General features: G+C 40.1%; 1 protein-coding gene across 3 annotated transcripts in view; it reads left to right on the top strand.

The window, feature by feature from the left end:
• slc36a1 (solute carrier family 36 member 1) overlaps nt 1-27,098 on the top strand; it is a 49,339-nt gene that overhangs the window by 131 nt on the left and 22,110 nt on the right. Inside the window, exons 1-11 of one of the 3 annotated variants that reach the window (XM_039813011.1) lie at nt 141-366; nt 4,123-4,253; nt 7,245-7,299; nt 8,652-8,742; nt 9,725-9,813; nt 12,941-13,030; nt 13,574-13,658; nt 16,724-16,951; nt 18,844-18,942; nt 20,866-21,032; nt 23,473-23,642. In XM_039813011.1, the coding sequence (XP_039668945.1) occupies nt 4,217-4,253; nt 7,245-7,299; nt 8,652-8,742; nt 9,725-9,813; nt 12,941-13,030; nt 13,574-13,658; nt 16,724-16,951; nt 18,844-18,942; nt 20,866-21,032; nt 23,473-23,642 (1,111 nt within the window). In that variant the 5' untranslated portion in view covers nt 141-366; nt 4,123-4,216. Of the gene's footprint in view, nt 1-140; nt 367-4,122; nt 4,254-7,184; nt 7,300-8,651; nt 8,743-9,724; nt 9,814-12,940; nt 13,031-13,573; nt 13,659-16,723; nt 16,952-18,843; nt 18,943-20,865; nt 21,033-23,472; nt 23,643-27,098 lie in introns of those variants that run through there. The other 2 variants (XM_039813009.1, XM_039813010.1) reach the window with 2 other exon arrangements.

Here is a 27,098-nt window from a genome sequence, read left to right as displayed (position 1 = left end):
CTTCAACTATGTCTTCAAGCTGATTCTGTTTTTCTATTTGTGTATGTATGTATGTATGTATGTATATAATTATTGTATTTCTTGTTGTCTAATTCCGATATACAACGACATTTTAAACATAGTAACAGTGACTAATCCGTGTCTATGGCAACAACACGTCGAACGGCCGGGTCACGTGACTACGCCGCTCGCGGACACGACAGACAGCCAGCAGAGCCGACTCCTGTTTTGCCCTCAATCGGTGCAGTGTTGCCGCGCTGAATTCATCCAGCCATGACTACGATAGGAATATAAGAGGTCTGCTGCGAGGTTTACACTCTGGTAAAGGCAGCCCGAGACCACAGAGAACACAGGTTTCCCCCCGAGGTAGGTTGTTGTTCGTTAAGAGCCGTGTTGTTGATGTGTTTACGGACGCTATGATGACATCGTAAGATACAGCTAGCTAACGTTGGCTAACCTAGGTTTATGACACTTATAACGTTAGCTAAGCTGCCTCATCGAGCCGAATCAAAACTGCAATGTGTTCATGCTAATGACAGCTTATTAGCAGTGGAAAGCTATCGTCTTGTCAACAAATGTATCCTAACGTGAGTAATTCCCATTTTGTCCCACGTCTTTCTTTCTTTCTTTCTTTCTTTCTTTCTGGCTTGCTAATTCAGTCTCTTCTCTCTCTCTCTGTGTGTGTGTGTGTGTGTGTGTGTGGGTGGGTTTTTCTTGGTGGTAAATGTGCACAGCCCTATTTTACTGATTTATATTATATTTGATGGTGGTTCCTGGCCTGATTCCATCGCTGATGGCTGTCCCTGTTTGCATGCTTTATGACTCTGTCCATTGAGGTGACAGACACTAACACGTCTCCTGGTCAAAGATTAGTTTAAATGGGATTGTCAGTTTGTCCAGTCTGTCTGCTCTGTGTGTGTGTATGTGTCTGTCTGTTTGTGTGTCTGTCTGTCTGTGTTGTGTGTGTGCTGTCATGAAGGGACAACTACTAATTTTCAAAACATTAAGGAATAAATAAAGACTGATTTTAATTTGGCCGCACCCTGCACAGAAGCAGAATGTGCTGTATGTGATCTTATCACCGGTAAATACTGAAAGCTGTTTTCTATATCAGTTTTATTATTGACATTTAGACCTTTGATTTGAATGCTCATTATTTGCACCTTATTATGTCTTTGTTGCTTGAGCTGAAATTACTGTACATGTCTGTTTTCATTACAGAATAAAGGAAACATGTATGAACTGTTGCTGAGATAACTCATACGTTCCCCAAACTCTGTTTATTTTTATTTATCTTTTGGCACAAAACGTATGACAATTTCTATAATAAATGGGTACATAAGCTCTAAAGCCTCTGAACACCCACACAGGTGTTTTCAGATACTCTGGCTGATTAGACTCTGTTCAGGTTGAAGGTGGGCCGGAGCTTTGATGGGAACTTGTCAGGTCACAAATTCTTTCTACCAATAATTTGTCCCGCCCTAACAGGTGCAACAGCACTAGGCTCGTTGGAGATGAGCCAGGTCTGCGCGGAATGGATCACCGGCGATCGCCGCCCGATGCCAGTTAGATTTGTGTCCGACTTGCTCTGACTTCATGCACATGTGGGCAACGATAACCTCGCGAGATAAAGGCGGCCGCAGGTTTGAGAGGCAGGCAGCGCAGTTGCTTTTCACTGACTGCAAGACCCAGGCGGACCCAGGGCATGCTGGGAAACGCCAGCCTCTTAGCTGATCTAACAGCTGATTGGTTCAGAATTGACTCAACGTGACAACGTTTTATATAAACTTTTTATTGATTTTGAATTGGAGGGATTTTAACTGCTATTCAGTCCCTCCAGAAAAACGCGATGTAGAGAATTTTGACAGTTTTTCTGTCATAATAAAAACAACCGGAGACTGGGTACAAGCTGATATATGGGTCTGATCACATTTTATTAAATCGGAATCAGACCTATCAGGATGTGAGCGTTTCTATGACTTCCTGTTCAGCCTGAAGGCTGCTGGAAATGGCTGGAAACTGTCCAACTTGACCGCGGATTTTTGTCACGGCCCCCTGCTGCTGCCGCCTGCTCTCGTGCTCTTTACAGGCGAGGCGCAGCTCATCTCGAACGAGCCTACTAACAAGGGACTCAGGAAGATGCCACTCAATCAGTCTATGGACACCCACACAGGGTAGAGGCCCAATCAGCCCCATTAACTGAAAACCTCTGTATTGTTGTTCAGGGCCTTTTAAAAGTGAAAGGGAATAGTCATTTAGTCATTAGTCAGTCCACAGAAAGTGAATCTACAACTTTTTAAATATTGATTTATTGTAATCTACAAGCAAACATGCCAATTGTGTGCTGGTTCCAGATGGTCAGACTCTCACTTTATAGTTTCCGACATTTAGAAAATGATTAGTTGTTTAATCTTTAAAAAAAAAGAAGAAAAAAAGTGACGGATTAGTCGATCATAAATAATAATCATTAGCACTGCAGCCCCAATGAACTGAAAAATATTCAACATCTTAATGGCTTTTTTGTATCAGTTTAAAGTGCTGGTGCCAGAAATTGCACACCATGCTATTTTCATTTCCATGGTGCCTAGTTTAGGCCTCTCATGTCACGGCACATTGGGAAAAATTGCTGAATGGCTCATAATTTAGACACGTTGCCCTGCTTATACAGTTACATTGTAGTCACACAGCCATTCTGCATGCTCACTGAACCACTGCTAAACAACAACTCCTCCCCGAGAGGAACTGCCAGGAGAAATACATTTTCACACATGAGAGGCCCCGTAGGTTTTTCTTTCAAATATCCCTACGATGTCATCACGATACTTATGTCACGATATGATATAATTGCGATTTTAAACCTATCACCCAAAAGGAAACATCTGTTTTATCTCAAAAGATAAATTTCTCTGTTTGTTCATCTCACTTCACTTTTATTGCTGCAAAATGGGATTGTCAAGCAGACAAACTGACCAACACATATATAATAAAAGATCCATACTTGGCATCTGTGTATCGATACAGTTTTGTCATGGAAAATATCGCGGTACTATGCTGTATCGATTTCTTCCCCTTACCCCTATAGTTTACATAGCTAATGTAAGGTAGAGGCAGGATAAATGCCTGAAGGGGATTTATCCTGAATATAACACATTGTTTAAAAAGCTTATATTCTTTTAGCTGGAGGTCTCAAGTCCATGTTGTCAGTTTTCCTGTAAATTCAATTTAGTTTTTACAAGTTCTGAACTCATTATACACGCTAAACAGCGATGCTGTGACAAGAAGATTAGGGAAGCGGGGTGGTCACCAGACGTGAAGTTATGGGCAATGCGAACAATTTTGGTTCCTAAAAATTGCGGCATAGTCGGAGCTTTTGGCTTCCTTGCAATGAATCAGCAGGTGGACAGCCTTGTGTGATAAGACAGAAGCAGCAACAGCATGCAGGTTAATGAAGATGTTCTCACACACCCTTGTTTGAACTAGGGTGGGGTCCTTATGCTGCTCTTATGAAACAACATAGCCAAGTGCCCTGGGGGTTAATTGCTTTCCCAAAGGCCATGCAACACGTTGTGAAATTTACATTAGAGCTGCAAATATTAACGATAAGTTGTCCACTATTAAATTAATCGCAAACTATTTTGATAATCGTTTTGAGTCATTTTTTTAATGAAAAAAAAGTAAATGTTTTATTTTTTCAGCTTGAATGTTGTTCTAGTTTCTTCTCCCCTCTGTGACAGTAAACTGAATACCTTTTGAGTTGTGAACAAAACAAGACCTTTTAAAGACATCACCTTGGGCTTTTGGGAAACTCTTATCGACATTTTTCACCACTTTCTGACATTTTAGAGATCAGTTGACAAAGCGATGAATCGCAAAACAATAATCGACAATGAAAATGATCGTTAGTTGCAGCTCTATATTACATACATGGCAAACTCCAACCCACCATGAATTTTGAATGTATTAATGTTAATTGAGGATGATTAAAATGGGCTTTGTGTTATTTACAGAGCGTGATCTTTCACGGTAACTTCCTTTCACTGTCAAGTTCATGATCTCATAATGGATCAATTACTGATCACAAGTTTTGCATTGAACTTCCTTCTCTGTTTTTTTAATGTGTAGCTGTCAATGCTGGACTCCCTGATCTCCCGGCATTAAGATCTGCGAGGCTGGGAGAGACGACACCCAGCCGTCCATCAAACTACCCCGAGCCAACATGATGGCCTCCAGCGATGTAGACAACCGAGCTGAAGGTATTCAAATCAAGTGCACTGCTTTAACATTGTAATCTCTCTTCTTGGATCACAAACAGGAGTGTACTCTGGGTAGTAGGGCTGCAAAAATATATTGCTTTTATTATTCTCGCAGTTATCAGCTGGCGCAATAAACACATTGCGAAAGACTGCAACATATCGCAAAAGAAATTTAGAGATCTTTTGGTTAGTTGAAAGTGAGTATCAGTAGAAAATTGCACTTCAAAATCGTCATTCTTTTATATTCAATTCAATGTTCAATTAAATAATGTTGGAAAACGTTTTTAAAGTGCTCATAGTATGCTCATTTTTAGGTTCATTTACAAAAAGTACAAATTGTATTTAGAGATTGTACCAGGATAGGGTTACATGGTTTAATTTTAGTTGTACTGCACATTGCTGCAGCTCCTCTTTTCACCCTGTGTGTTGAGCTCTCTGTTTTAGCTACAGAGTGAGGCATCACACTTCTGTTCCATCTTTGTTGGGAGTCACACATGCTCAGTAGCTAGGTAAGGACTACTAGCCAGTCAGAAGCAGATAGGTAGCAGGTAGACACAGAATCATCAGAGCAGTTTTTGCTTTTTTTGGCTAAGCTGTTTGATAAAAACACAATGCCTGTGATTTATTTACTCTAGATAATTTGTCCTTAGAGCAACGATAAGACGTTTTTTGTAATGATTTGTATCTAATTTCTTTTCTAATTCATTCAAATTCTTTTCAAACACCAGCTCTACTGCGCTAAATTGAACCCCAATGTGTGAAAGAACTTAACGTTGTCAGTATTTGTTGCGTAGTAGTCAGATTCAAGGCTGCGATCGTGCCAAGAGGAGTCCAGCTGAGAGGTTTCGGAGCACGGGGCTGTGAGTTTTGAAGACGGGCCTCAGTTTCACTTCAGCTGCAGTTTTTACAATGAGTCGGCATTCTGCTTGCTGCTGACACAACAAGGAATAGTCTTTATCCCTCCTACACTGATGATAGGAGTCACAAGACAAAACGCAGTCTGTTTGGTAAAGCGGTGAAGTGTTTCAGATCATTACACACGTCTACCAACAACAGGTAGCAGCGGCTGAGTAGAACTGCAGGGCTTCTTGTCTTCTGTGCAACCCGAAAGGTTTGTAGTTGCATTTTAAAATGATGAGCGACCAACAATTGTCGTGTGTATTACAGTAATCTGGTTTACAGGAGAGATTTATGCAGGAATCTCTGTCAAATTAGGTCACTGTGACTTTAAAAGTCATGAGATTCTTTTTTTTTTTTTTTAAAGGTGCATCATTTACCTTTTTATTTTGTCCACAGAGGGCAATTGGTCCTAGAGCAAGACATACAACACATTATAACACATAGGCATACAGTACAGAAGGAGATGGGGGGGGCGTCCTGAATACCAGTGGGCCAGAAGTCCAACAATAGTCACTAGTGTCCGACTTTCACATTTTCCAGAGTACAAAGCACATCAAGTACCCAGCAAAATACCAAAGTGAAGAGCCAGTGAATGTATTTAGACTAAACTACCATTACTGGACATGAAGTGATTGTATTTCCCTAAAAATCTGTGTCATTTTATTATTGTGTTTTAGTCTATACATTCCTCACTAAAATGTTAGTCTACAATAAGACAAGTGACCTCTTTAGACTTGTTTCCTTTCTCCATGCACCTTTTTTTAAGTTGAGGAGGTTGAAATCTATACGGTGCTATCTCTGATGTTTACAGTTTACAGTCGTTCTCTTCTGGAGGTTAGCGAACAAAGTATCATTTAACGACCTGCGTGCATCTGCTGTGAGCGGTGTGCTTCTTTATGCCCATGTTTCTCTGCTCTGCAGTGATACAATACACCTAAGCTACGCTTTCAGTTGGATCGTTTATAGATCTTGAATGGGCTCTTGGCCAGACGGACTTGCAGAGCAAATCAAACATTTGCCGGAAGTTTGTCAGGGTTTTTTCCAGGCTACCATTTGTCCACTCATCTGCTTTTCACATTATTGTGTGAAATTGTGATCCATTTGGTAACCCTTTATTTGAAGGTATTGACATATTCGTGACATGACACTGTCATAACTATGACATGACACTGTCATGAACATGTCATAAACCTTATAAACAAGTCATAAAGGTTTATGACTTCTGTCATTAAGTGTCATTTGGTTTTTGTCATGACAAGTTGACATTGTTTGGGATGTCTTGATTATGACAACTTGACATTAACCAGGATGACATTACCAGAAGATGTATTTGTCATGACAACTTGACATTACATTTCTTTGGAGTGTCCTTATTAAGACAACTTGACATCAAACAGGATGACATTATGTCAAGTTGTCATGATAAAGACATCCTCTGGTAATGTCATCCTGGTTAATCTCAAATTGTCATTACAAAGATATCCCAAACAAATTTAATGTCAACTTGTCATGACCAAGACAACTTCTGGTAATGTCACTTTGATTAATGTCAACTTGTCATAATAAAGACAACCCAAACAATGTCAACTTGTCATGACAAAAACCGAATTACACTTAATGACAGAAGTCATAAACGTTTATGACTTGTTTATAACGTTTATGACATGTTCATGACAGTGTCACGTCATAGTTATGACAGCGTCATATCACGATTATGTCGATACCGTCAAGTAAAGTGTTACCATACATTTTGTTATACTTTTCATTTTATTTGATTACTTTTTTTTGGTCTTAGTCTTCTTTGTGCTGTGGAAAAAGGTTGTTTTGGTCATCGGTTTTTGTTGATGAAATTGACACCCACAAAAATCTACCAATATTGATTTCTGGACTTATAAAATCTCAAGATATTGTGTTTATCCCATGTGAACTCATTAACTTCATGAGATAATTTTAGTGTCATGCGACAAAGGGCCTCACATATTCACATATTCGTCTTTGCCCTCTCTTCTCCATTCTCCCCTTTCGCCTCAGCTTCTTTATTCTCGGACCCAATTCCCTCAGAAATGGATGCACTTTGTCCCTCTCCTCCAGGACCTACCAGACCCCAACGTGACTATGAGAGGATTGGAGGACGCACGGGAACCTCGTAAGTATTCTAAAATCTAATATCCACTCTCCCTTTCTTATTCAGCCATGTACCTGTGCACTTCTCTCATTATATGTGTTGACTGCTGTCTGTGTTGTATTTTAAAATGTATGTGATGTCATTTTGAACTGTATGTATGTCTATCTATGTATTTTATTTCCTAGCCCTCCTTCCCTTCCCCTAAGTGACTTTGTCACTTGTAAATAAGACTGCCGTTGTAAATAAGAACCTGTTCTTAATGACTTTCGGCCCTATCTCGCACCCGGCACACGACGCAAGTGTCTTTGCTAGTTTAAGACCGATTCAGTTGTCAATTTCCCATCCAGCGCCCGTGTCGTTTAAATAGCAAATGCACCTGCGCCCATCTTTGCGCCCATGGGCGTGCTGGTCTTACAGGGAGGTGTGTTCAGGTGAATTCTGGGCGTATTGCTATCTTGAGGCAGTTGAAAGTGATCGCGCCATTGACCAACAAAAACCTGGTCTAAAGTCAATAACGCAGCATTTCATTGTTATTTTAACAGCGCATTAGTAAAATTCCCCTAGGCTTGTGCACAGCGCACGCACACTATGCTTGTTACACACACAGGGACACGCAGCAGCACACAAATATGCAAAAGATTAAAAATAAAAATAGTACAATGTGAAATAGTATTATTGTGTATATATTTAATATTACATGTTATTATGGTTACTGGTGCTTTCACTTCACACATGAGCAGATCATTTTCTTCTCCTGAAAATCTCTCTTAGCAAATCCGCCATCATAATAGCAATGCGCCAATGTCCAAACACGCCTGGCTTTTAAAGGGAATGGGAGATGATCTCTGATTGGTTTATTGCATGTTACGCCCAAAACACACCTCTGAATTAATGAAGACACTAAGTGCAACCCTTTTGAACCATGTGCCTGGCATGCAGACCCTCTTTAAACTAGCAAAAGTGGATTCGGACACGTCCCAAATGCACCTGCGCCAGGCGCTTCACGCCGTGTGCTTAGATCGTTAAAATAGGGCCCTTTATGTTCGGACCCAGCTCATTAGGTTAAAGGGAAGCAACATAGAACCAGTTTTTTTTTAGTAAATTAAAGTTATTTGTTAACATAAGGCTTTAAAAAAAGGGATTTACCGAATCATAGGTGCACAAACTATAAAGGAAAGAAAGAGCCTGGGGATGCTGTTTAAAACATTGAAACAAATATAACAAAAAGGTTGTCTTTTTGTAAAACTAAAGGTAATATAAAAACATCAGTCAGTAACAACACTGTCTGTCTAAATAGTTGTAATGAAAATGTCCTGTAGATGACCTGTTTCTAATGCAGAAAGCACTTTTTTTTCTTTTTTTTTTTTCTCCAGTTTTTGTCAGACTCTTATTCACCTTCTGAAGGGGAACATCGGCACCGGGCTGCTGGGTCTGCCTCTGGCTGTCAAGAACGCAGGCCTCGTGGTAAGTACACACAAGAGTTTATTATCTGATCACACGACGGGTCACATGACGGGTCTGGAGACACAAAATTAGATTCTGCTCCCATTCCAGTCCGATTTTCATGGCAATCTACAGATGTAGTCAGGCTAGTGTTGTACAGTGAGCATCTTTTGAGCTTTATTTGTTTTGTGGAAAATATATTGGGGTTGACCGGTAAAGCAGGGTTTTCCCTACCGCTGTAAGTCTTTGGTGCAGCACCTGACCCGTTTTTGTCAGCACCTAAGCCCGATGAATGTGAAATTCAATTTCTTCACTGGTATTTCTGATGTTCTAGGTGCATTTCTTCCCCCAAAGCTGTAACCCTTTTGTTCACGGGATTGGGCAGAGAGCTGTGGTTTGCGGTGTGAAAACATTTACATGTTGCACCAAATGGAAATATCGTGGTGGTTGTGTGATAGGCGCGGCGTTTTTATCCTTTTATGAGCGGTTATCTGCACAGACAGAGTCCAGAATGGTCATGCGCCATTAAGTCATACAGATGAAATAAAGGCTCAGCTAGAAATAGAAGTTAAGAATTGAAAATCTTTTTAAGATTATAAATGCACTTGACTTTGTGTTTATTTTCCAAAACAGAATGGTGGTCAAAAAGTGAAGTTGTTATGTAAACCTCTTGGCTCATGTCAGATATCATCCCCCTTTTCTCTCCTTAGCCCTGAAGGAATCTCCTCCATAATGTAAAGCACCTTTGTTTTACAAAACATGCACACTGGTGCGACAGCAACTGCTGATATGAAAGAAAATGGGACCAAATATTATGTTGTAATTTAGCATGAAATGTGTCATTTATTTTCTAAGTTAATATTGTGCTTCAACAGTAATGCAAAGATTAAATAAATGAATCACCTGACTCTACTTCCCTCCTCTGTCTGTCTGTCTGTCTGTCTGTCTGTCTGTCTGTCTGTCTGTCTGTCTGTCTGTCTGTCTGTCTGTCTGTCTGTTCCAGCTCGGCCCTCTCAGCCTGCTGTGTATGGGCGTCGTAGCGATCAACTGTATGCAGGTGCTTGTGAAATGTTCCCACCACCTAAGTGTAAAGTAAGTAACAACACCTTGAAAGTCCTTTTAATAGACCACAATGCAATGCAGCCACAGTCTTGACTTTTGCTTTGTCTCAACATAATCCCTTTCTCTCACAATAATGTCAGTGCTCTGTCCGGCTAGACAAATAACCCACTTAGAGGGGTTTCAGATCCTGAAACAAATTGCATTATCTCGAAATTCAAATGAGGAACATTTTATAGATTGTGTGTGTGTGTGTGTGTGTGTGTGTGTGTGTGTGTGTGTGTGTGTGTGTGTGTGTGTGTGTGTGTGTGTGTGTGTGTGTGTGTGTGTGTGTGTGTGTGTGTGTGTGTGTGTGTGTGTGTGTGTGTGTGTGCGTGTGTGTGTGTGTGTGTCCGTGTGTCCGTGTCTGTGTCAAATCCTGTAAATCCAATATTGCTGTAATGCAGTCTAGCTCATTAAGTTCTCTCCTCTCAAGGAGTAGCACCTTTCTTTTTTTGGGGGGAAATCTAGAAAACGTTTCCCTAAACTGGACAAAGAAAAGTCAGGTTGACATAAAGTGGCTTTAATTGAAACTCTCTCTCCATGGGTTTTTACATTATTTTGTTTTTCCCTGTAACTGCAATTGTTTCTTTCCAAAATGCAGCCTGAAGATAGTTTTTTGTCTCTACATTTATCCCCTCCCCCCCAACAGCAGGGCCTTGTACCTGCCAAATAATCTAACGCTTTACGCGCTGTAGAACCACAGCTTTTGCTCTGCTTTCGTTGTCATTTGTTTACTTAACCTAAGCACTGTGCCAACAGTGCCTTGTTTGTTGTGGCTGGTTGACAGAGTACACTTTATTTGGCGTGTCTCTCCACCCTTTTCTGCTGTGTAATTTAACAGCATTTGGGCTCCATATACGTACACTCCATACACACGTCTGTGTGTACCCACACACACAGACGTAATGTAACCGTGACGAGCTCCACCAATCAGAGGTGGTGCTGTAAATCTTGTCACCACTCCAATTTGAAACGCTCAGATTATATAACCGATCCACTGAGGCAATAAACCCCTGAGTAGGGATGTAACGCTACTCTCAACTCCCCATTCGATAAGATTCAGATCTTAAGTTCACGATGCAATTTTCTCAGTATGTTTTAACATAATGAGAATGTGTCCCCTTATTAAAAGTGCAGCTGAAATTATTATTTGATCTAATTAAAAATTTGATTTTTTTTATCTCACATCAAAATAACTAAATTAGAAAAAAATCTCTTCAAATAAATAAATGAAGAAGTCTATTAAGATTAATTAAAAAGTAGATTTATGTTTTTATCTCAACCGGTTGTAATCTTTACATATTTATATTGATTTTATACAGATTCCCACCCCCCCACACAGAGTAGGATGCATTATCTGCTAGTATTATCAGCTGTTAGTGTCTTTGCACTTTAACACATTATCAGATTTCCATTAGTGTGTGTTGCAGTTGCTGCCAAGTCAACCTTCCCTTCTGCCCCGTTCATGGAGGGACGTACACCTGTCCCGCCCTGCCACGCCAAAGAGGATTAAGCAGATAGAGAGCATGAATGAAGAGCTTTCACAACAAGCCTCAGACACAGCTTCTACAAAATCATTTACTGTACAATACCCCAGAAAAGTTGTTTTAGCCCGGTGGTTTTTGGACGCTGCTGCGGCCAGTTACAGACTGATGGCAGCATTAATGTACAGCCCAATAGTTTCTGTGATAACAGAATCATGGACGGAATCGCAACATTTTGAACTTAAAAAAGCTATAAGACATATTTCATATGGCCCTACATTAAGTCAGTGCTAAAAGCTAACTTAAAATGCATTAAAAAATAATTCCCAGTGGCTTAGGCCTGGTGGGGGGCATCTTAGGCCCGGTGGGCCACAGGGCTGGCAATACACTGGGGGAACACTAATATCAAAATATAGTGAAAAGACACTTATGGGAAACATGCTGCTCTTCCTGTTTCTTAGGTTTCTTTATTGCAGAGTCAGAGTCATCACTTCCTCTTGTTCCCTCATAGATACACAGGAGCCACATGTTGCATTTACTAAGCCTATAATTATGTAGTTATCAAGCCACATATGGATGGGAAAAGATTTGGTTTCCACCTCTACCCGTTATTAGCTGTTTTACTTTCTTCCCCAATCTGTCTGTTTTTTCTATTCTGAGCAGCTGTAATGAGGCTTTTTTGTTTAACTTTAACAGCAGTTTATTGTTTCATAATGTCATGCCTATCTGATCTTACTTCACTGTAAGGTGTTTTCTTGCAACTTTCATTTCCATTTTAGGCTTTTAATGGTTTTACTAGGCTGCCTCCGATGTGTGTGTGAATGCCTGTAAAAACAAATTTGGCAGCCCCGCCTCTTTGAATAAATAGAGATTGAAAAAAATGCACGATATCTAAATAGTAATGCAGAAGGACATCTGTGTTCAGAGGAGGGGGGGGACCATACAGCATAGTATCGCTATATTTTCTGTGGCAATACTGTATCGATACACGGACGCCAAGTATCAATTGGCATATAAATTGCACATGAGAAATTAAAGCTCTAGTTCGTAGTTTCTGTCGCCCCCGACAAGCCTTCTGTGATTGCGCACAGCCCCCTACTCCTCCTCCACGCAGTTGCTAGTAGCCAAGGAGGACACGGAGGATTAAAAAAACATGATGGACTCTTCAGAAGAGGTAATTATCTTCACTCGAGTTTCTGCGTGTGAAAATCACCGGACGCCACAATCTACTGAACATAGTCATACTGAGAAATCCAGAGAGAGTTGTGTGGAGCTGATAGTCTTAATTAGCTTTGTAGCAACTCATTTGGCAACGGCTTCAATGTAACGGACGTTTATTAATATAAAAAAGTTACGCACTACAGCTTTAACTTTTTGGTACTAGAATAATCAAAGAAATAATAAAATTGAAGTATGATGAACAAACAGAAAAATGTATTTATTTATTTATTTATTGACAAAGTTGTATTATGTAAAAAAATTGCAATGATGTCATATCGCGGAACCTCTGGTGATTCCCACACCTACACCTATGAGGTTGTCTCAGTTGCAGTGCCTTTTCCCCAAAGAGAGAATTTGATCCAAACAGACAAATGCAATGTCAGTTATTACAGTACATTTATTTCCCCGTCCAGGATGAACAGGCCATCTCTGACCTACGGAGAGGTGGTGCAGTACGGGATGGAAAACGTGTCCTGGCTGAGGAGACACTCGCAGTGGGGAAAGTAAGACATGTTTCACCTACTGAGTTTAGAGATTACTGTTGGAAAACGGATTAGTTTTATTCATGTCACCAGCATACAGTTGTATCATTTGTACGTTTTATTTTTTACACCATATTATGAAAATTTATTCAATAATAACATATTTTAGCAATCTTATTTTGAAGGCCTAATGTATCAGTTCAGTGAAGAGTTTTTCATAAAGGTAACTATAGTGTATCAGACGCTCTCCCACCGTGAAATATAATTATGGTGCAAACGTTGAACTCTCAATTGTGTAAAGTAAAGTCGGTAATGTGCTCTTTTATAGGTCCTTATATATCTTATCTTGCTATAATTTGGTATTGATTGTCAGTAAAATTGAGACAGTGTTTAGTGCCAAAATTGCACAATAAGGGTTATTGATGTGAAGACAAAAGCATTTCCTGTCTATTATATGAGTACATAGTTATTCATGCTCAATATTTACTCTGTGAGCATTCTTACCTTTTGTCCAACCTCCTCCCTCCCTCCCTCCCTCTGCCTGTCTCTCTCTGTCTCACTCAGACAGACGGTGAACGTGTTTCTAATTATCACCCAGCTGGGCTTCTGCTGCGTCTACTTTGTCTTCCTTAGTGACAATATCAAGCAGGTCCTGAACACACACACACACACACACACACACACACACACACACACACACACACACACACACACACACACACACACACACACACACACACACACACACACACACGCGGTATCGGCTGATTAACTGATACCAGTGTTTGGTCAATGCCTCACTGTGGTGAAGTGACTAGGGTCATTCTTTTATGTGTAAGGCAACATCAGGCGACTTAAACATTGCTTTCCTAACTTTGTTAATAAAAATCTAACAAATGAACATAAAGATGTAAATTCACAAAATTGTTATTTATTATTAAAATAAAGAATTGTGCACCAGCAACTTTGTAAAACATCTTTTTAGGCATTTTTAGGCCTTCAATGATACAGGACAGCTGAAGACATAAAAGGGGAGAGAGAGGGGGAATGACATGCAGCAATGGGTTGCAGGGTGGAGTCGAACCTGCGGCCGCTGCATCAAGGAGTAAAGCCACCCAGGTGCCCAAACATCCAAACCAAAATTAACAGGAATTTCAACTCAAGTGTAAACCTTTTAAACGCAGCAACAAATTGGTCAAAACTTAAACAGGAATTAAAATTCCACTGTATAATGAACATAGTACATAAACATAGAACTGAATAGATCGTCCCCAATGTCACTGACACCTGATCCAGCTTTTTGAGTCGCTGTCGGCCCGATATCGGCATCAGATCATTGCATCCCTATGTAATAGTTGTCTACTGCTTGTCAATGCATAACATACAGGTTGCTGTGTCTTCTGACCTTTGACAGCACAGCTCTAAACATCCAACTAAATCTATGGTGTTTGCACGGCCCAATAAATGAGCATAAATCTAAAGTTGTGAAGCCGTTTCCGTTTACTCTTAATGTGGATTTATGGAATTGCCTCAGTATGGATGGCCACAGGAATGCATGTTCATGTACTCACAGAGAGAGTGAGAAGGTTTCAGTGTTTACACATACCAATAAATAGGTCACTAGCAGTAGAAGGATAACAAAGAGCAGGGAGAGAGGATTTACATGCAGCACAGTTTATAGAATACATTGAAATAAACCCCAAAAACTAATCTCAAAAAACCTTTAAAAATTGTTAAACATGTAACAGCATGCACTGGTAATGCTACACATACATTTCTACTGCATGGGTGAAATAGGGGGAAATAGAAATAAAACCAAATACAGCTGTAGAGGATTTGGAGGAACTTCATTCCAATTACTTTGATACAAATCTCTTTCGATACAAAAACATTTCTGCTTCTTCTACCCAAGCATTTCTCTGTATAGCTGTTGTTTTGTCTACGATTGTCGTTGCGTTTGACCGCTGACCTTATTGCCACCAAATATTGTGGTTGGAGATCTCTGAAAGACAGTCTCACAGACTAAATGCTTGAATCATCTGGCCTGTGACTGAAGACTAGTGACTGCAAGTGTGGTCCTGGGTAGACTTTATTTGTATAGTACTCTTTCTTAGCACTAGATGGAGGTGTTTGTCTACAATGGAGGTCTCCTTTCCTCAGCTTCTACATCAGCCTCACCAGGCAGAATGCAGCACTGAGTATATTTCATTGAAACAATCAAACTTTTTGGGGAGTTAGTGGTTATGCTGTTCCTGAAATACTTAGCTGAATGATTGATAAGTAATTATTACAGAAACTGCAACTTAGTCGATGACCATTTTGATAATCTGTTCATCAAGTAAGACATTTCTCCAGGACCACTTGCAGAGTTTAGTTTAGTTTATATGATTGCAAGTTACAGAAAATACTTTTGTTGTTTGACTTTCTGTCAAAACAAAAAGGCACTGTAAGGATATCCCTTAATATAATTAATATTAATAACAATAAACTTTATTTGTATAGTACCTTTTTGATACAAGAAAATGCAGCACAAAGTGCTTTACAATAAGTGGAAAATAGACCTATAATGAACATAGAAACTGGGATAAAGTGCCATAATAATGTAAAATAAGATACAATGTAAAATAAAACCCAGTGAATCATAAAAATGTTAAAATCAGTGGCCATATTTGCGACATCGGTGGTGGAGATTTGAGTTTTCAAGCCGAAAGCTAAGAAAGTATTTCACTTCAAGTGCACTTTCTACCAATCGGCGCCTTGGTCTCTGAGGCAATAAATAATCCTAACACATCTTCCCTCGGGTGTAACCTGTGACAGACTTTATAGATAGACTCTGTGGAAAGTGATTATCTGAATTTATTACTGGGTAAGGAAATAAACCAAGAAATGTTGAGCGTTGAGAATGTCAGAGGGTTTTTGGGAGGCAAAAGAGTACTTGAGAATCCCAGTGACATACCTGCAGGGTCAAAAAATTAGCACCATCTACCAAATTTACCAAAACTAAATTTTTTTTATTTTGGAGCCTGTAGTCAGAACAGCAGTGAGCAGGTGAGATTTGAAAAGTTTAGGGATAGATCAATTATCGTCCCTGGCTCAATTTTTTTGGCAGTTTGCAGATTATCTGTATCAGTTTTTTATTTTATTTGCCTGATAACCAATAAAGTTAATGAATTTAAAAAGTGTGCTACTTTGGCTTGGCTACAGCTCTGTGTCTGTCCCTCTGCTTCAGTTTCACTCCCCACTGAGTCTGACTTAATTTATAAGTAATTGCTTAAAGCATTTAAACAAAGTGTTGCGTTGGAGTTTGTAACATTCTAAAATCTTATATTTTATGTTTTTGGGCATTTCAGTCTTTATTAGAGAGGAAAGCTGAGGTATGAAAGGGGAGAGGGGGGGGGGAGACATGCAGGAAAACAGTCACAGGTCTGAATTTGAACCCTGGACCTTCTAAGTCATACATGTGCGCCCGCTCTACCAGCTGAGATAACCTGCCACCCAAAATCTTAATTTTGACTTAAATGTAAATGCACATTGGTTCCAAATATCGGTTATCGGTTTCATTAACTACTAATTATCGGTATCGGCCCTGAAAAACCAGCATCGGTCGATTCTTGGAAGAGTTCCTCATAAAAATATCTTCAGGCACCAATTTCTTTTTTTTTAGCAGAAACCTACTCATTTCTCTGTGCTCCCCTCCACCCTCGTCTTCACTAGGTGGTAGAAGCAGCCAACGCCACCACCTTCAACTGCCACATGAACCACACCAACCAGACCCAGGTCCTGGTGCCGAGCTTCGACTCCCGCCTCTACATGCTCTGCTTCCTGCCTGCCCTCATCCTGCTGGTGTTCACCCCCGACCTCAGGTACCTGGCTCCCCTCTCTCTGGTGGCGAACCTGGTCATGAGCGCCAGCTTGATCCTCATCTACTTCTACTCGCTCACGGTAAGACACCAGCTTCATCTCATCTCTCTTTCTGATCGATTTTAAGAGAAGATGTTCAGACTTCATTAAAGAAAACACTTGCAGAGGTTTCCCTACCATTATAAAGCTTAGGTGCAGCACCCAGGCCATTTTGGGCAATTATTGTAAAATCAATGTGAGCATCAACACTAACTGAATGGCTTTTCTCAGATCTAATGATTGTAGTTGGTCCCCAGTGGATTTCTTTAGCAAGTTTTGTCTTTAAGTTTTTTGAGTGTTATCTGCTTTTTTAAGCGCATTAGGGGTGTGCAAAAAAATAGATTAATAATCGAATCAAATTCAAAATTGATTCATAGAATTCCAATTATTTATATTTTCTTTTTTTATTGTCTGTCTACTGCAATCACATGGGAAAAGTAACTACATTTACATACTGTGAATCGTTTTTGAATCAAAGCATCAGCCTAAAAATCGATATTGAATCGTTACATTTTCTGAATCGTGCACCCCTAGCAGATATGGTAATAATAATGGTCCAAAATGATGTGAAATTGCATTTCTTTTGTATTGAAAAACATACGGGAGGACCCCTAAACCCCCCTGCCAAATACGTGCACAGAAGTCTTCCACAAACTTAGGGAAAACACTGTACTTGTGAACACTGTAACTAATACAGATCTATACTATATTTGAAACTAGAGGAAGCCAAGACTTACTTCCCAACAGGCCGATAAAAGTACAGAACATTTGTCCAGATCTGTTTCTACAAACAATAAAAGTGTACTTTGGGACAGACACCCAAGAAAATCACTACATACCATACAATTCAATAAATTCTGTGGTATATTAGGTAGAGATTGTCTACAGGAGTGAAATCTGTGAATAGCGGAAGTTTTTTATTGACTGCATGTCAAGCAATAATCTAACGTGATCTTTTCTTCATCTAGGATAACAACCGTCCCCTCCCCCCCCACACTTTGTGTGTTATAATCTGTCTCTCTGTTTATACTTCATTGGCTTCTGAGGTTGTTATGAACAACTCACCACTGTCCATAACTCGAAGCATCAGAGTCTCCAGATTATCTGTTTTCCTGTTTTTTTTGCCTGGCGGTTGTGTTCCCTGAGAAACGACCTTGCCTTTAAAAAAAAAAAAATCAATTTCTTGCATCAGAAATCTCACAAAGAGATATATCTGGCCCGTAAGGTGTCTATGTGGCTGATAAATCACCTAAGCAAGAAATGTGGGGGAAATCTAGAGCATGAAGGCTACAAGCACCACAAAAAAACAGTCTGCAATCTCTTTCTTTTTGTTGCTCGGTTTGATTCGGTGTCCTTTCTGTGTTTCAGCTCGGCCCTTGAACCACAGAATGTATACACATCTTAATATGGTGCTTACAGCCTTGCTCCAATTTAATTTGTAACGACTCCACATTATGGTTTTAAGGTTCATCCTAGTAGCCTTCATTTTTAGTGTATAATATAAAGTGTGGTGTAAACAGGTTTCCCCATAACAGCAAAGCCAGTGTCAGCAGCTGCAGTGTGCTAAACATTACATTTCCTTTTATTCTCCCACCTAGATGTATTTTGCAGTAATGACCGTTCCCTTTATAATATCCGGCTTATTTCACAGCTACTTATCAAAGACCCTAATCACTTTCAATTATTTTATCACAAGCTAATGTCATTTGTAAGCTTTGGCCAATAAACAAGTCGAACGGGACAAAGGAGTCGTGTCCTCTCGGCACAAGGCGTTGTTAATTAATCTGATAACAAATGATCCAAATGGATTGCAAATATGATATGATCAGATGTGGAAACAGTAGTCTGGTATTCAGAAATAACTAATCAGACCGTCTGGGATGAGAATGTAGTGTTAATGTTCATGTTTTTTTCTTTCTCTTTCTGTCCTGCAGAACATCAGATACCCCATTCATTTGCCATACGTGGGCAGGGCTAAAGACTACCCTCTCTTCTTTGGGACGGCCATCTTTGCCTTCGAAGGGATTGGAGTGGTACGTGACGGACTGATGATTACTAAAGATAAAGCAAGGGACAAACACATTAACATCTGAACAGTTACAGCCCATTTACATCTGTAATTAACCTGAAATGTGGATCTGGATACATTATCTGGATTAGAGCCTGACCGATATTGATACAAATATTTGGCGATTTAAAAATCTGGTGTGTGTGTGTGTGTGTGTGTGTGTGTATATATATATATATATATATATATATATATATATATATATATATAAAAAAATCGTTTATTGGCCATTATAAATGACGATACCGATAGTTTTGAAAATGCCTAATATCGGCCGATAATATTGGCCTGCCGATAAATTGGTTGGGCTCTAATCTGGATTATGGCATCTGATCAGGGTTTTTTTTTTTTTACATTCACACCTGGTATAATAAGCGTTCATTATCGCCATGCTGTCCACATTAGGGTCGGATTTCAACATGCGAATGAGGTGGGCAGAGGTGCCCAGTATCCACTGGATGAAATAGCAACGTGGATTTCGGTGCCTCATTACGGTGCCACTTAAATGTCTGCTTGCGCTCTGATGCTCCGAAACGGACGTTAGAGGCAACAGAAACATCGCTGCATGTCACGTTAGTAAACACTAATACACAGCAGCTAACGTTAGCCTACCATTAGCAACAGTAGTAACTGGATTAAACACTGCTAAAATGCTGACAGCTAAACGGTGTAGTGTGACTGTATTTCACTGTAGAGGATTCCAACAGCGGGATGTACAACATGCGAATGAGGTGGGCAGAGTTGGCCTATTTGTTGTGAGGAAGGGGTCATCTTGCTGAGCAGCTTAAACGTGATTTAACATGATGTGTCACGGTTTCTTTCACATCCGAAGCAGCCTTGTCATCCGTCATGTTGTTTAGGCATTATTAAGCTGTGTTGACATTTTGTGTCAACACACAAAGATTTTTGCATGACCCCTGACAGTTGTATACAACTAAACCAAGCCATTAGCATGCACCACCGTTCTCAAGCCTCACACCAATTACATTTTGAAGCATACTGGCCTGGAAATGCCTCAGGATCCCCCAGTCAGAGCTGGCTAACGTGGCTTGGGAAAGGGAAGTTTGGAGTCCCGTGCTGGAGCTGCTGCCCCCCATGACCCGACCACGGATAAGCGAATGACGATGGATGGGTGGAAGGATGGCGTTGCTTTTGTTTCAGTTGGCAGTGAGCTGGTTTATAGCCAGCAGTTGTTGGACATTTATCAGCTTGTTTTGTCCAGGTATGATTTGGAAAAATGGAACAGAAGCTTATGTTACTCTATGTTATTGTTTCTGAACTGCTCAACAATACTGGTGAACAACAATGAAGGCACTGTATCAACATACATAGGGACTACGGGCGGAAAATAGCACTTGTGCTACAACCTGGCACAATGCATCTCTCCTTGTTTTTATACAAGGTTAATGTTAACTTGTGCATTGTCCCTGTTTTAAATAAAATGAATCGGAATCTGAATGGATTTTTTTTTTTTTTTAATCTTGTTTTAGTGCTTTGAAGTACACTGCTCAGATTGTTCTGCAGAAGAGAATTCTTCATTGGTATTCAATTAACAGCATCCAGACCGCCGAAAGAACATTACAAGTTACAGTGTTCAATATATTGCTTGCCGAAATGTCAACCTAATTTTAGCTTTCATCATAACTTCCATAAACAAACCAAGAGACATCACAGCATGAGAGAAAGTGGCATTTAAAAAATGAAAAACTCAGGAACATGAAGACATTTCTTTTTTGTGTGTTTGGACTTAAAAGTGTTTGGACTTAAAACATTGGACTCTAACGTTGTTTGAATTTTAAAGGAGAGAATGACCCATGAATTATACATTTATTTTGGTCTGTTGTCCTACTGACAGGCTGGTTGTGTCTTTGTCTCTTCGGGTTGGCAGGTTCTTCCCCTGGAGAACAAGATGCAGAGGCCTCAGAGTTTCATCCCGGTTCTGTATTTGGGGATGGGCATCGTCACCTTCCTTTACATCAGCCTGGGTACCATAGGATATATGTGCTTTGGAGAGCACATAGGAGGGAGCATCACTCTCAACCTGCCAAACTGCTGGTAAGATAGCATCAACACTCCCTGGATTACAAATAGATGGCAATCTTAAATAAAAAAAGGTACAGATATAGTTAAAAAATGCACCTGCTTCATATTTACAACAACAAACTTTATTCTTTCTCATCATGTAGGGCTGCACGATTATGGCCCAAATCATAATCATGATTATTTGTATTAATATTGAGATCACGATTAATTATCATGATTATTTGTTGATTTTAACCAAAACAAATTTTATTGTCACATATAGACTAATTATAACTGCTTTCACATCCATATTGTGCTACATTCCTCCTTTGTTGAATGATACTATGAAGGAGTACGCCATTTCCACACATGCACTTTTGCCGTGAAAAGATACAGGCTACACCATTGTCTGTTCACGTTCACGGCGCATGTTAAAAATATTGGCACCGGTGCCTAGTATCCACTGGATGAAATAGCAACGTGGATTTCGGTGCCTCATTACGGTGCCACTTAAATGTCTGCTTGCGCTCTGATGCTCCGAAACGGACGTTAGAGGCAACAGAAACATCGCTGCATGTCACGTTAGTAAACACTAATACACAGCAGCTAACGTTAGCCTACCATTAGCAACAGTAGTAACTGGATTAAACACTGCTAAAATGCTGACAGCTAAACGGTGTAGTGTGACTGTATTTCACTGTAGAGGATTCCAACAGCGGGATGTACAACAGTCTGCCGCTAAAGCTATGAGCTAAAGACTCAAACTAGCACTGGTCACTGCTGATGTCTGAAAAACAACACAGACGGGACAACATGTCGCGTTTACCGGTAAACTGGTAAACCTCGGGACGACTTATGACCATAGACCGTTAAAGAAAAGCTTATGACCTGTTGTGGAATTTTCCTCACATTACTCCACCCTCTGTCATCTAAACTAAGCGTTGCGGTGCAGGGAACAACTCTGATTGGCTCATGGAGGCACGTGATCACGTGGTTTATGGAGCTTTGAAGAAAAAAAAAAAATTTGATACGGAGCGTTCTATGAACGGAATGACTCCTTTTAAATTTCGCTCGATCACGTGAATTTGATCGTGGAAAGCCAAAATCGTGATCGTGATTTAAAATTTGATTAATTGTGCAGCCCTTTTTTGGTAATACACAGAACAATTTAGTGAAATTCTATTTCTGCATTTTAACCCATGCTAAGTATTAGTAAGTAGTGGACAGCTAAAAGCATCAAGCGAGCAATTTGGGGTTCAGTGTCTTGCTCAGGGACACTTTGCATGTGGCCGGAGAAGCCTCGGATTGAACCGCCAACCTTCTCAAGCCACTACATCGGGGTCACATACACAGACACTGCATATCATGTTTGTAGGCACTTAATACCGTGTGCACAGTCCACACAGTCAGATACTTTGCACAAATGGAGAATTAACAAGGGCGCAGCAGCTCCGTTTCGTCCACGGGCTCTTGTCTAGCAGGTTAACCCTTGTTTTGTCCAACACAAGGGTTAATGGATTAAATTTTTCTTTGTATGTCTAGCCATGGTGGCTGTCACTACCCACGCTAACTCCTTAGTTCTCAGCATTTTGGCTTTGCTGCTTTCATAAATGTAAAAAATAAAATAAAACTTTCAGGAAAGAGCTCCCCAGTCCCAGGTTTTCCGAACATTAAATATAACGAGACAAGGTGTTAGCAATATTGAGACTAGTATATTATAGTATAATTGCTGTCCAAACACCTCGGATTATGATCCTCTGTCAGTTGGTAGTGTGCTCCCGGCAGATCTCAGCACATACGGACAGGGGGCTAATCATTCCTTTCCACGCATTACAAATAAAATAGAAAAAACTCTCTTCTGGTCTGGTTCAAAGAGGGCCTTTATTTGCACCATTCATCTTCCTCCCTCTGAGTTATAAGCTCAGCCATGATGTGTACTCATTTTATTCCTTCTGTGAGCTCATTTCTTTAGGGATAAAGTCAAACCAAATACTCTGATTGGATTTGTTTTGTCATTATCTTGTTACTATCTCCACTGTGATAAGTGATAGATGTCTTTTGAAATGCCTCCTGTTATTGGACCGACACTGCTAATTAGTGAAATAGATTTGATTTTTAATGAGGTTGAAAACTCCAAGGCTTTAATTAACAGCATCTCTTTTTTTTTTTTAAGTGTGCGGAAGAAGATTGTTAGGCTGCTGTATGTTTTACAAGAACTACTAATTGACTCCTCTTCATCTTGTAATATGTTTTCTGATGGCTCTTATTCATGCAATTTGAGGCCTCGTGTTGATGCTTGATGTGTGTTTTATGAAGGGTTTTTGATTAGCTGCATTTCAGTGCACTACCAAAATGTATTTTATAGCTGTATCTGTGCCACACAACCTTTTTCATTTAGTCTGTTTAGATCACATTTCTGTGACTCTGTCTTTCTTTCTCTGTCAAATGACTCTCTCTCCATCCCTTTTTCCAGGATGTACCAGGCGGTGAAGCTGCTGTACTCTTTTGGTATTTTCATCACCTTCGCCCTGCAGTTCTATGTGCCAGCCGAGATTCTCATACCACCAGTACTGGCTCGCGTGTCACAGAGGTGGGAGAAAGCCGTCGACCTACTGCTCCGCACCGTCCTGGTCATCTTCACATGTAAGCAACAACCGGTCAATGAAATAATGCAGCGTTCCATTCACAGTAGAGTGAATCACAGTGATTCACCCTACTGTAAACACTACATTGGATTCAGTATAAGATGAAATAATTACTTTGCAGAAATGCTACATATGTACTTGCCATTTAAATATTCAGTAATCTTTAGTAATTTCAAGTGTAAAAGGGATCTTTTCTTTGACCAATTCAGAACTGTATCCTGATAATGAGCTTGAAGTTGCAGCGATAGCACAAAAGCAGAAGATAGAAATCATACCTAAATTCCAACATAACTGGTAAAGCTGCTGTAGTGGTTGCCAATCACAATCTGGGGTCAGCTCCCCCCCCCAAGTGGTCACAGGATTAATCACAGTGGTAGTGAGATGAGATGATTAAGATGTTAGGAAAGTAGAAAAAAAATGCAGACCTTCCTCTAATTGCTGGTCTTTTTCTCTTGTTTTTCTTTTCTCTTTTGGCCTCTAAAGACTTCATAAACAATTCTTTAGTTGGACTCACCACAACATGTAGACGAATGCAACTTATGACGATTGGTTGCTAGTAGATATTTCTAAATTTGAAGAGGTCACAATCCAAAAAAGGCTGGGAACCAATGTGTTAGACCAGTAACTACATACATTATGGAGGTATATCCACTCTCTTTGTTATTTGAAAAATGTGTCTATAATATATTGCATCTAATTACTGGCTGATAATGTAGTCCTCTACCCTTGGTAGAAGTGACTATAGTCAGAATCGGAACACTTTTTTGAGCCCCTCAGGGAAATGATTTAGTTGCAGTTGCTCCCAGTCAAATTCCAGGTAAAAATAAGAGTAAGAATAGAGCACGTCAATAAGTGTAAAGTAAAGTAACATAGCTACAATAATAAATTAATAAAAACGTTAAGTAGAATCAAGTGAGATTAGGTTCCAAGTAACATTAGGTTAATAATATTGTTTCAAATGGATTGTACAAATTCTGTTGTCGTGCGGTGTCAACATAAATACAGTACAAACATAAATAGGTACAGTTGGAATATAAGTTGGAGCAGTGAATAAATAACACCTTTTGTTCATGTAGCTGATAACTATTGCAGGAATTATTGTACATAATTGTCCAAGAATATTGAGATGCGATGTGGGGATGCGTGCTGTGAGACCAGTTTTGACACTAACCGTGTATCACCCAGAGGGAGGAGTTATATAGTTTGATGGCCACAGGCAGGAACGACCTCCTGTGGCACTCTGTGGCGCATCGTGGGTGTCTGAGTCTGTCGCTGAAGGTGCTCCTCAGACTGACCGGTGTATTGTGGAGTGGGTGGGAGGAGTTGTCCAGGATGGAGTGTATTTTGGACAGCATCCTCCCAAAACTAAATAACTGTACATACTGTACATTACATTTAGCTGACGCTTTTATCCAAAGCGACTTACAATTGCTATATATGTCAGAGGTCGCACACCTCTGGAGCAACTAGGGGTTAAGGGTCTTGCTCAGGGACACATTGGTTGATGTATCGCAGTGGGAATTGAACCCAGATCTCCCGCACCAAAGGTACGTGTCATATCCACTGCGCCATCACCACCCCATAAATAATAAACTATCCCACAATAAATTGGTGTACAAACGGATGAAGCAAAGACCTTCTTGCTGCACTCTAACTTCCTTCTTAACTTAACATTCCTCGAAGTGAAAGTTACCCTCAGTTTAGTTACTGTTCATGAATGCAGGATGCGCTGCGATCAGCCTTGCGTGATAGGCAGCGTTCCCTGGTCCCCCGGCTTCAAACCAGCATACTGATTTCCATCTTTTTTTTAAAAAAATGTTCTCTTTTATATTCCGATGCAGTCCCATACCGCCTTTATTTCAGTCCTGAGCAGAAACAAGAGATTGCCGTCTGTTTTGTGCTTCCTTCTTGGCTGCTGTAAAGCTTTTGAAATTACTTCTGCAGTACGCGTAGTTTCTTTTATTGTATTTTTTTATTTATTGGGTTCATTCATTAAATAAATTGAGCAGTGGCAGTCAGCATGCCAGCTGGCACATTAAAACGGGTCCCAGCAAACAAATGAATGTAGTTTTTTATTGGAGTCACAAAATGATAAGCAGACGGAGAAAACGGAGTTAATCCTTGAGGAATTGAAGTAAATAGCGGCTGCGCTTAACAACAGGAAAACTATATCAAAACATCCGTTTACAGCAGTATATTTCAGGTCTTAATCCAGCTATATGCTCTGTTCTTTTCCTACATGTATTTCTCGCTAAAATCGCACACTTCCGTTGTTGGGTATGAGTAGCATACGTTCTTCGTTCACCATGGAGGCTTGAGAGAAAAACAAAGTTTTCGTCAAAGGGTTGAGTTATTCATATACAAATAGTAATTTTAAAGGTGAAGTAGTCTTTTTAACAGTTGAGCCTGTGTAGCTTGAGGAGTATGTTTGTGTACTAGGTCTCCCATGATGAATGGTAATGAAACCCAGTAACACGTGTCCTGTTAACACACACTCACAGATATACTCACATTCCCCCATATGTTCTCCTTCCTACCCCAGTTTTAGGCAGCAGCAAACAGTTCCCTGTCATATCTCTGCCAGGGTCTTTTACAGCAGCAATAGTCCTATTCCCATTCAGCCATGACTGACGATCCCTTAACTCTGTTATCGTTAGGGGTGTGCATTGGCACTGCCCTCACAATTCGATTCCATTACGATTCACCAGGTAACGATTCAATTCGATTCTACGCTGCATTGCGATGCATCAAAATTCTACTGCACACAACAAGGCAAATTTTTCATCAGTCATGAGGCAATCAGTCAGATATCCTGTTAAGAATCGGCTGAAATTTCATGCTTTTTGGTCAACGACATACCCAAATTAAAAGTGGTACAGCTCCCACATACTTTGACACTCGTGGGTGTGCCTGACATCATTGGAAAGGAAACACTCTCAATTTTTTTGTTACAAGTGTCAGGGTGATTCTAGGCCTTACTGACACAGAGTTACAGAAGCTAGAATGGTGTTTTTTTATTTCCATCAAAGTCTGTAAAATGATCCAAATAAAATACTGTAAACACATCTGGTGATATACAGATACACCCAGGCCATAGCAACATGTCTCAGGTTATTATAGAAAAAATCCAGATGCCAAAAGACTCAAAAATTTATTTTTCTACAGAAATGTCTGTTCGTTTTGCTGTCATCGGCTTGTCCGCTTTCATTGGCCATATCAGAGGCAAACCTGAACGGATTGGCTCATATGAGATGTCTATCAAAAGCTTAGAAGCTAGGGAATTCGATGACGCCCACTTTGAGCATGTAGCAAGCTGGGCAGAGAAGCTAGCGGCGATAACAAGTGCGGTAATGGAAAATTGTTTCGCGTTTTTCCGTTATCATTCGGCCAGAAACTTCAACATTGTGAGGCGAACAGATCGTTTTGGAATATAAAGCTTGGATATTACATTTCC

This window comes from Perca fluviatilis, chromosome 10 (genome assembly GCF_010015445.1).
Source record: "Perca fluviatilis chromosome 10, GENO_Pfluv_1.0, whole genome shotgun sequence".
NCBI lineage: Eukaryota > Metazoa > Chordata > Actinopteri > Perciformes > Percidae > Perca > Perca fluviatilis.
Note: the sequence above shows the minus strand (reverse complement) of the source record. Positions and strands in the feature narration are given on the sequence as shown.